Genomic DNA, 12,022 nt, shown 5'->3' on the forward strand with positions numbered 1-12,022 from the left:
AAAACGTTTTAAAACATTGAAACTCGTGTATTCGGTTTTTATAAAAACTCTTCGTACTTATCCAACTAATAGTCTCTTAAAATGATTTAATAATGCCACCGGTAATTAAAAAACGTGGTTTCATCAATGTTATTGAATTTTGATATAACTTCCTATAAGGACACAAACTCAAATTGTCTTAAGTATGCATGTCATTAATTCTTGTAAATCAAGCAATTGTAACAACATGTACAGTCTGAAAAAGTGATATCTCTGAAAAAGGATAATATAATGCAAGCTCCCGAATGTGGCTCATTTTGGATCAGTACATTTGAATTTGCAAATTATCCGCCTAGTAACAGGAGTCATATATTTTTCATTAATTGTCTATATTTAAAACATACATTTAGTTCTGTTGAGTAGTAAAATAATTCCTTCGCCTAAAAGAATTAAAATTTATTTATTAAAATGTATTAAAAATCAAAATTTATTTTATGGATCACTTATCATTAAATTGATAACTAATTTATAAGCAAGATTCAGTCTTTAACATACAAATTTTAACTGCTTAAAATGTTTAGCAAGTATTTGTAGCACATACAAAACGTGAAAATTTAAAAATATTTGTTGATTGATTTTTCCTACTTTGACATTAAACATTTACTCATAATCCATGCTTTAATTTAATTGTCAGTACATGATCAGTAGTTAGGAAGGGGGTGAAGGTTTCTGTCATTTTGCATAATCTGGAATTTAAAACTGGAGAGACCAATCTGAAAAAATTATTAGTTGAATGAATATTTTAAGGCCACGTGTTTGAAATGGTAACAGTCAAATACACCAGTTTTATAATCGTAGTTAGTGGCAGATTTTATTCAAGCGTGTGAGTCCAAACTAGAAAATGTATTTATGACGGTTTATATACATCGCAAAATCAATATACATCTTAAATATTCAAAATTACGTTTCGGAACACGCCTTCCGTAATGTAAATGTATCAAATTATGAAACTGAAGTATTTTGCACTGTTACCAAGATTGGGCCTACGCTAAAAGCTGTAAAGCTATAAATTAATAAAATTAAGTTGGACAGTCAAATGTCACGTGCATGCGGCAATTCAATGTCAATCTTGCAAAACTAAAAATTGTAGCATTAAGTAACACAAACAACAAAATAAACTAAACCGTAATTTGTGAAAAGAAGTCAATAAAAATTAGATAAACAATGATTCTAATAGTGCAAATTTAAATACAAATTAAAATATTTTACTTTGTTTCTACAGACGAAACATACCATCATTCGTAAAACAAATAAATCCCAAGACAGTGAGATGCGGATATCTAATCACATGACACTTCACAACGTGTACTACTAGGATGGCACGCGATGTTTGATTGTTGCTCACAACACGGCACGGCACGACACTACTGCTAGGCGCGGCAGGCTTGGGCCCGACTGACACACCGGCTAGCCACGCTGCTGGGCTCGCCCCTCCAGAGAAAGCGATAACACGACTGCCTGTCCTACCCTGCCTGCCGCCGCATCTCTGTTGTGTCACTTCCTCCCTTCCGCCACCGCCACCGCCACCACACGTCACATTACGCAATTACAAGTCCTGTCATGCTGGTCTTATGGCAGAACGCGAAGGATATTTTCCTATCGGAGCCGTCTTCAAATAGCTGCTTCTTTAATTTATTAAATGGCTCAGGATATGGGCCAAAATTAACTAGCAAACGAACACTACGTCGCTCACAATACGGTGAAGGCACAACGGACTTCGTTTACTCCTTTCGCATCTTTACTACTTGACTACCTTTATTGGTTGCCATTTTAGGTCTCACTGCAGCCAGCATAACTCTGGGCATCAAATTACATTTTCCCTTATAGGTTGTATATCTGTAGAACAAGACAAATTTGATTGAAAACAAACAAAAGATAATTTCTACTCAGGAGTCCATGAGGGAAGCAGCGTCCATTAAGCTGATGAGGCAGCATCATTTTGACCCTCACTGAATTTAAAATTGTTCCTTATAACTAAATATTCTGCCGATCACTTATTCAACAACACTTAGTAAATAGTTGTTATTTATTGTTCCAAATGAGAGCATTGCGAGCTCAATCGAGTTGATTCTAACCGATTCGGAACGTGCAACTGTTGTAATTAGCAGGAATAGTGATATATGGATGAATTGAGACCTGGCAAGCAGAGACACCATTATACCCTCTGCTGCCAGCGGATGCTTTGTCAAAGGTCACGTATTGTTGCAGTGGCTACAACATCGAGCAGCCACCGTGCCGCAACAAGCACGACAGAGTGAGCCAACGTTCTCAACTCACTTACAGTTACTTCATTTAGCAAACAACTATGATAAATATGAGGTAGGATAAGAGATTGCAACATTTTCTATCTTAATGGGGATTCAAAGAAGCCTTCTATATCCAACAAAGATACAAATGAATTGCTTCTAGCTCAAGCTTGATGTCTTTGCGAAGAAAGTGTTAATTCCCGGAAGCAGAAATGGATAAAATAATCTTCTCCCGATGTAGATGTAAGATCGGTAATGTTATTCTTAACTTAGTCAACCGGAACAAGAGACAAAACCAAAATAAAATCGACGACAACTGACTGCACTGCCTTAAATCTTGGCCTACACGATAAACACTTAAGATCTCTCCTCCGCCACTTCAACACCACTTATGGGGAGTTCGAACCCTCGAAGCCCATTTGCCATTCCAAACTCTGACAAATTTACAATGTTGAGCTGACACAACTTGGACCGCGATTCTGATAACACGGCATTTAGCAGTGTGATAACATTAAGCACAGTCATCGTCAAAGCAATGCTGGCGCAAATCAAGTGTCCCTTCCGAAGGTACAGATTAAAGATTTTTAATATTAAATGTAGTAGTGTACTGAAGTGTCAAATGTAGGCTGGTTGAATATCATTGGGCTTTTTAAATCGATAAGAATTACCAACTAAAAAAATATTGCCAGAGAATATATCAGAGCCAAGAACAATTTTAAATAATGTGACTGTGGAAGGCGCTGAAACTGCATAACACTGTCTAAGGATAGTAATACTCGTACCAAGCGCAGGCTCAAACAAGAGAAGAGTCCAGCGACAGACACCTATTCACAGGTAACCGAATTCATGAAAAGGACAAATCACATCTCCGATTTACCGAGGACTTTCTGAAATAATGTGGTGGATGATCAACAAATTGACCCAAGTGTTCCGTTATCATTTACAGAGAGAATTTCGATGTCTCTGGTCGTATTATCAAACACATTTCACACCTTGGCTCACATATTTTAACATAATACATTTCTTGTCACTACTGTCTAAACATTGTATTACAAGAATTCGGGGAGAACAACGCACCATTGGCTGACGCGACAAGACTGGATAGTAGAAAAACTCGATGCATCCAATATATCACGTTCCCTCCGCGTGAAAATTCTATAAATCACTTTTGTTAGAAGAAATCTAGGTGACAGCCTCAGCCTCGGATAGGTCGAATTACTGACAACGAGTCGAGCGAGGTTCCTTGCAGGCTGCATGACACTCCGATCAGGTGGTGTTAGTGGAGGTGACGTGTGGACTGTGGAGGCCGTCCGGCTACAACTGTCGTATGGGAGATATCTGAGGTTGCCTCAAGGCCGCGTGTAGCTTCTCTAAACCAAATGGTACGCCAGACATTCCTGATTACATCAAGACCTCCGATCTCAATGCGGTGCTGATGTATAAACCAAATTCCTATCTCAGCAACCAGATCTACTTTCTATCGTCATTAAATGTAACTCTCCGATCACATTTGTCTTGTGTCTTCCTGGACACAAATCTCCTCACTCCTCTACTCGAATGAGGCGAATACCCTACGTCTACCTGTTTAGTGAAAGTTCGTAGACAAGTGCTGCGGGAATATGACCGGAATAGGTTGGGTGACTGTAAATTGGTATCAAGTGTGTCTGGATTGACGAAGAAACAGTCGATGGACTCTAAATCTCCTCTGAGTACAATTCCAAATTGTAATTTTCTTCTTGCCTAACAGGATTGATTAATAAAAGGAGTAGGCATATTATGGGACGGCCTGGTACCACTTGGGCTCAGCCCTGTGTACCATCCTGCGTTGCCTACAATCATGTAACTATCACACTATATAGCTAAAAGTCCAAGGTAATTATCAGCCCCCACCAAGTAGGTGTAGATTTCCCAAGCAATCGGCACGAAATCCGGGTAGCGTTTCTCCAACAAGAATCTTCAAGATTTTTATTATGACACCCTTCCTTAAAAAAATGAATAGCTAAATAATGCATGACTGAAATGTGTCTGTAAAACTATGTTTGAAAACTGTTGTAATACAAGTTGTGCTCTGCTGTAGTAGCCCTATGAACACCGTTACTCTTTAAAATAAACCGTCAAAAATAACTGTTATCAAAGAATGAGTTACCGTTATAACAAGGTAGAAAAATAGTAGAAATCAATGACATAATCAAAATTACATTTACAAAAGATATATAAGCTTGTTATAGTAAAGCAGTGGCCAATTTAGTACGAAGTTCAGGGTCACAACGGAGGGAGTGGGGGTTATGTAATGCTCCTCACGAAATGGAGAGAGGGCGAGTCCTCTCCCGGTAAAATTAAAGACATACGTGTCTTAAAAACAGGTTATTATGAATATTTTAGCCTAAAATATACTTTTCACGAAAATGAGAACAATATAGAGAGGAATATATATTTGGGGAGAGGTCGTGATTCCTTAAATATTTAATATCATTATCTAAATTTTTAATTTAAAGAAATACTTACATTAATACCGGCAAAAGAATCCATCGTAAGAGTGGTTTCTTGAAAACTAGCTCTTGAAATGTTCTTTCTAAACAACAATCACTTTGCCTGTAGGTATGGCGGTCGAAGATGTCCACATGTTTAGTCTTACCACAGGATCGTATGTATATACACATCCGCTGTAAATCTCACATGCCAGGTACACACTAATCGCTAACCGTTCCCAGCCGAAACCCGTTACTGGCGTCAAATAACCGCTGAGTGCATGTGCATCATCATCATCATTATCATCATGAGCCGAGCCGAGTCCGTGCTGACGCGTGGTGTGCAGTCTCGCTGTGCGGTGTGTGCTGTGCGGTGTGCAGCTGTAGCGCGCCTCACCTCACCGATGTGCGTCACCTGACAAATATTGGCCCAAACCTCCATCACCCAGCGCCAATACTCACCGGCAGTCGAGCCGCGCCTTGTACATTACCTGTCTGTGTTTGTTGTATAGTCAATTACAGCGTGACAGAATTAGTGTCTGGCGAGATCAGATCTTGTGATAAGAGCTCAGCGCAAATTTACAAGTATAGCCTTGCGGATACGTTGTAAGACTACTGTAAATTATGTATGTTCTCGGAGATACGAGCGTATACCAATATGGGATACCTTTAGATTAGGGCTAATACATTAATGCATATACGCACCTCGCTGGTCGACTTGGAATTCGAAGCCTTGCTCAAAGCATCTTGACCCTAATATTATGTTCCAAAATATTGCATTTCAATTTACATAGCTGGATAGCCTTAATGGAACACAGTTAATTTGTAGGCCTATCCCTCTGATTGGAGAGTGATAAATTGTAAAACTCAATACTCCCTAGTGAACGTTTCCATGCTACGCAATATTGGTCGTCCTCATACCTTTCGTAAGGAAGCCCTTGAAGAATTTCAAAGGTTTGTCCGCTCTTCATGTTTTAAGATCTTTCGTCATAGATAAACTATCTGAAGTTCTATTCACCCTTACAAAAAGCCATGAACTGCCCCTCAAATCAGGATGTTTCTTATAAACTACCATTTTTAAAGACATTTTAGATTCGTTTGGGAACATAATATTTACTTGACAGCTGATCCAACATAAAAGAAAATATATGACAAGTGAACGTTACGAGCAGGCCATCTGCTTCCTTCACATTTACTCCATTAAGTTTAATGGGATTGTTTATCGTCACAATTACTGAAAGTCATAATGGACAATAGGAACAATTGTAAAGATGTCTAGCAATCTACAAAACTTTGAAACAAGGGTCCAATCATGTATTCACTAATGTTTCTTTTAACTCTTTACAAAAATTAACATCGGAATGAAATTTTAGTCAATGGTTTCAGGAGCTGGCAGATAAAATACCTTCAACTTCTTATCAACGATTAGTAACAGAATTATTACCACAATCTCAATATACAATACTCAATGTGATAATTAAGTGCCAGAATTGCCAGTTTGTAACACGTAGTGCATTTAAATAGCTTAACATTCAAACAGTGTCATGAGCAACGTCATATTGACAACAGTTCTTTAGTTCCAGGTCACCGATGAGATCTTCTGTAATAAAAGAGCAGTCGTCTTTAGGTCTCAATGAACTCACAACGCTCATTCGTACACATCCTTGACTTGACATTTTGCTCGATTGCATTTTAACAAAAAAGTAATGTATGCCAATTCTCAAGTGTTATGTATTTCGCTTTTAAAGCATTTTTATGTCTAGTGTTCCAAAAATATTTTGGATCTCTTTTTATTGGAAAAAGAAGAATTATAATCGGTAGAGGTTTCTGGTACAATTATAATAAACAAAGCTGGAAGCTTTAATAGAAATCTGCAGCTACCAGATATTGTTAAAGAGAATCCTACCTAAAATTCAGAATAACCTTAGATTACGTAGTAAAATAACTAATAGTTGTTAATGGAATAATTTCTATATCACTGTATCTCCTTTATAATAATACTAATTTATTCCAGCACACACAAACACTTTAACCTTTATCTCACTGAAGTTATAATTTAATGGTTCGTAATTTATTTTATTTATTTAGGTATGCTTCGCATTTTTCTGAGTAAAAGACAAAGCATCAGATAATCTACATTTAGATTACGTTGATAATGTTGTCACGTGGTACTATGGTTCTATGAGGTACCTAATTTCAATGCTTTGTGTTAGTTGTTATACATTTTTCTTTAACTATTAATTCAGCTAAAAACTATCTCTATAATGAAGGGTGAATTGAAATTTTACTAATGCCAACAAATATGCTTGTACACTTTGGGTTATTTAAATAAATAGTGTTTCTCGGTTTATCAGAAAGTATGTGTAAGGTCTGATAATGATACTTGTAAGCTTAAGACAAAATCCTACTTTTTCTCATATCTTGTTATTAACAAACCAAAGGTGTAATAAATGTATTACTAAGCAAAAATATTTTATTAAATTGGTTCATGTATGACTGACGACAGAAATAAAACAAAAATCGCCTTACAGCGTTGATATAGCACACATAAATATTTTAGACTCAGGGATCTGAAAGGAAACACATATACATGATTTTGTCTTCAATTATGACTTGTCCATTTTCTTTCCAGTTTGCCAGAATATTTCAAGTTCATTTGTCAGTAACATAAGAGGGAAAGGATCATTCAGGTCACTGCATCATTCAGGACCTGCAGGTATTGTTGTGGTTGTGCTTGTGAAATTCAATTGTTCTTATAGTGGCTGATGGGTGCCTGCCGTGGTGTGGTGTGGGCTGCAGTCCCAGTAGGACGCTGACCTACTGCCATCAGCAACTACTGTCGCGACCGCGCGCACGCACGCACGCGGTATCTCGTCTACTCATCTCTTGTCGGCGTTATTTCCCTATTCAAATCAAACGTTGACTTATAAGGATTTGTGTGCCAATAAATTACAGGAGCCAGGGTTGGCCTAGTCTTCGCCTGCCCTCGACGTTGGCAGCTGCACTTCCGTCATTTCCGTTTCGTTTTAAAGTAACGTCGACATCGAGAGAAAACAAACTGGCGTTTAATTTGATGGCAAACATATTTATGAAATACAACAATAAACAATACTTCAAAACAATTTTGAATATTCAATAAACAAACTCTTTGATTGAAGACGATCAAGTCTGCACAAAACTTGTTTATACGAACTACTCGAGGGCACAGTTATCTGTTAATATGTACAGTGGTCTGTACGAGCGTATTGGCGTTTGTATCCATAGGCGTATCTATTCTTTGTTTTGACGATTGAAGGATTATGAAGGAAACCGGGAACAATATTTTCCGGACATTGCGATCGTTCGGTGATACAATAAATCATTAACAAAAGATGTTACTTAGTAATACAATGTTACTGATTTCTAGTATCAATGGATAATGGCAAATTTCCGGAAAAAAAATTCAGCTTTCATCAGAGGTGTACCCACAATTAAAACTAGGGAAAAGGGGGGCAATCCAAGGTCATTCAGGTTGTAAATGATCCACTACCATTAGTTAGGGTTTCTTATATTGTTCTAGATTTTTACACGATTTCTGTGTAGTGGAGAATTGATGATTCAAAACTGACCTACCGTATTATCTCTTAATTTTCTTGCACCCCCCCCCCCCCTTCAGCACGCTGGAGTACGCCCATGAACTATTGAGATGGTAGGGACAAGTAATACGGCAAGCGCGTTTCATTCACAACCAGCAGGAGAACGCATGTTCAGGTTCAACTCCTAGTGTATGTGGAATGTATGAGATGTTAAGCTGCTCGTTATCAGTGACACAATGTTCTCCACTTCAACTGATAACTGAAAATTACAAGCGGTTATGTTATCACAAGAAACAGGTAATGTTGTTCACAATGTTTCGCAATGCTGTATCTGCGTTACAGGCACAATCGTGCTAAAAGTGATCTTACTTGTGTGATCATGAAGTAAACAAAAAACAGTAATAAATTACTAAATGAAGTATTATAAATTTTAATATTATTATCTTCCATTTTGCACATGCCCCCAAAGACTGCAATAAAACGATTTTTTAGGAGATTCTCATACGTAAAATGAGATGTTGCGGTTGACCTTGCCCAGGACAGTGAAATGTGATCGTAACATTTAGACCGCGAATGTTTGTGTATGCTTATGTGTGTGATAACTCTGTACGCCAAAGTTTGTAAACATACATTCACCGCAAACCTTTATTTATAAACTCTCGGTTGAGTCAGCTAACAATATACAGACCCTTAAGTGGTGACTATTAGCCTTCTTATCTAGTTTATCTATCAATGTTACGATGATAACTATTATTTATGAGTTTTTAAGTGTGCAAGAAAAATATAATATGAGAGCAATTATCATTTCACACTTTCCCATTGATACCCTCCTATTTCGAACTGCACTAAAACTGACGCGGCTGACGATTGATTTCTCTGTTAGTTAAAATTCCCCATCGATCAGAAAGTAAAGCAGATTGTGTGCTTATGACCCTCAATTCCTAGCCTATATGAGCAATACAAAACATCTAAAGTTCCCAAGCGTGCTTTTTACGGGTCGTACCGGCTACGCTGCACATTTGGATTTTGAGTAGTCGAGATTCGCTTGAGATGAGTTAATATTTGTGATTGTAGCAGATAATTTGTGCCATTCAGAATATTATTGAATTTACTGGGCTTAACAGAGACGAACAGGTCGATATAGAATAATATACCACGCTATGTGTATTGCACACATTTAGAAAACTCTATTCGGGTCTTTTTCGTTTAAGGGCCAGCACTTTACAAACATACTATACCTGACTGACAGTGCATTTAATCGTTTTTTTTTTGTGTTATTAGTTCGTAGGACAGTAGTCCAGGTACTACTTCTAGTATAAACTCGTCTTATCTTATCAGTTATAAACACGCGCCGCTTATCTTTTGCCTGTAATGAAACCCGCGTTAGTTCTGTCTAGTTTTTCTTGTTCAATAAAGCGTGGTGAGTTGATCAGGGCTTGGACTTTGCAAGCTCGAGTTAATTTTTTTTCTAAAAGAGCAAGCAGCGCAAAGCGCTGCGCAGCGGGCAAGCATCGCGTGATCTGAGTTTTGAATAGGCAAGCTAGGGTCTTTTGTGCTGGGCCTTAAACGAAAAAGACCCCTCTATTCTTTTTATTTATTTGAATATTGAATTTCATTACTGTGAATTGCTTAACTTGACTATTTACTGATGGAACATTACTTCTCCCTGATGTGCGGTACTCGCAGGCCAGCAGATCTGGAGCTAGTTAGAGCTTACAAACAGTGACGGAGCGGGCCAGGCTATTTCACCCATGACTCCGCGAAACGGTCAGATACCACATGGTGTAGCCCTTCACCGCAGTTTCCCTCCTTTCCCTCGCCCAGAACAATAAATCTTCGGCCTCTGGTCACTGGGGAACTACGGTATTACCACTCAAGGGTGATCTTCAATCTTCGCTACCTTACACAACGTCGCATCATCCCCCCAATCTCCATCCCAACCAACACGGGGTGTCCATAAATTACTGTATCAAACTCCATCATGTCAGACCAAAATAAGTAAGAAACGTCACATACAGTCTTATCTGTTTTGTGTGTATCTTTCTTATTATATCTTTCAATTAAATAAAGGTATAGAGTTTAAGCTTTGCTAAATTTGTAGCCTAATAAGATTTTTTTAAAGGTATATATATATTCTAAATTCATTCTCTGTTCATGATATTTATTTATTTCTCTTTGGTGTTAACCACATGTTCAAAAATTCTTGTTTATTTATTTATGTCAGTTTTTATTTATTTACTTTTGTAAATTTTGTTGCTGTATTGTTATTTTGTATTATACCTTTTTGAAAACGGCAAAAAGCCGAAATATTAAAGGAACTTTGTATCAAGAAGTTTAGTAATTGCATATAACAGAGCAATTCTGCTTTTATACACTCGAAGTGAATATATATATATATAATTTCAATAATCATTGAATCGCAAAAAGTACTTGCTCCGCCGGGACTCGAACCCGGATCTCTCACTTGCCGGGTGAATGTGCTACCATTACACCACAGAGCTCTCACTTTTTACGATTCAATTATTTTGTATTTAGCCGTATCTGTCACATATGCGTTTGAATAACCAAATTAACATATGATCGGAAGACCAAATATACATATGTGAAACGCATATGTGACAGATACGGCCAAATACAAAATAATTGAATCGTAAAAGTGAGGGCTCTGTGGTGTAATGGTAGCACATTCACCCGGCAAGTGAGAGATCCGGGTTCGAGTCCCGGCGGAGCAAGTACTTTTTGCGATTTAATGATTGTTGAAATTAAATAAGGCTATTGGCATTTATATTTATACAAATTTAATGTATATATACAGTATATATATATATATATATATATATATATATATATATATATATATATAAATAGTCTCTCACCTGAAAATGACGGCCATAAAAAGTTTTGCCGTTTATATTTGAATATTTTATGTACAATGTATAAAATAATCAAATACAAATTAGTTTTAGATTTTAATACAAGTGTATTGCGCTATGACAAATAATAACGAACTAACACTAGTTTTCATACGAGCCATCCCTCACTTAACATACACTCATTGAATTACTAATCCTGTTTAATTGATCACATTTAACAGAATTTAAATCGTTAATGTTAATAAGTTATATTAGATTACCAGCATATAGATAATTACAAAAATAAAAAAGAGCAATTCGGCAAAACAATATGTAACGTATTCAAACAGCAAGTTGTTCTTCGATAGGTGGAGCCTCGAGCGTCTCAATGTCAACGCCAAACATGTCTCCAAAATGTTCATAAAGTTTCCTTGAAATGGAAGAAAGGAACTTGTTGACTAAGTTCAATTTCGATATTATATGTTAAACTTGCTGAAATGGTTTCGTATTGTTGAATTTAAAGAAGACTTTAACATAAAACATAATTTTTGTTTTCTCGACGGCTTTACTATACATATAAAAGAAAATGAGGTTTAGTTATGTGTAGGTCACTCTCTACCACTTACTCTCATATTATTACCCTGTTACTTGTGAAATGTTTATTACCCTTTCTAACACAATGGCTTTTTACGATGCAGTAATGATATTGGTATTGGAAAGGTAATAACTGTCAAATATTACTGCCTACAAAGGGTTGTTTGGATGTTGATGTTACGTAACCAACCAAATAAAATTAAGGAATAGGTTAAAAGATTATAAATTTATAATATGAATTTATTATG

The 12,022-nt window shown here is 36.9% G+C and overlaps 1 protein-coding gene across 1 annotated transcript in view; it reads right to left on the minus strand.

Moving 5' to 3' along the window:
• LOC124360541 overlaps nucleotides 1-1,408 on the minus strand; it is a 342,600-nt gene extending 341,192 nt beyond the window's left edge. Inside the window, exon 1 of the mRNA XM_046814254.1 lies at nucleotides 1,273-1,408. Within this exon, the coding sequence (XP_046670210.1) occupies nucleotides 1,273-1,278 (6 nt within the window). The 5' untranslated portion in view covers nucleotides 1,279-1,408. The remainder of the gene's footprint in view (nucleotides 1-1,272) is intronic.
• Nucleotides 1,409-12,022: the final 10,614 nt, after the last annotated feature.

This window comes from Homalodisca vitripennis, chromosome 4 (assembly GCF_021130785.1).
Source record: "Homalodisca vitripennis isolate AUS2020 chromosome 4, UT_GWSS_2.1, whole genome shotgun sequence".
Taxonomy (NCBI): Eukaryota; Metazoa; Arthropoda; class Insecta; order Hemiptera; family Cicadellidae; genus Homalodisca; species Homalodisca vitripennis.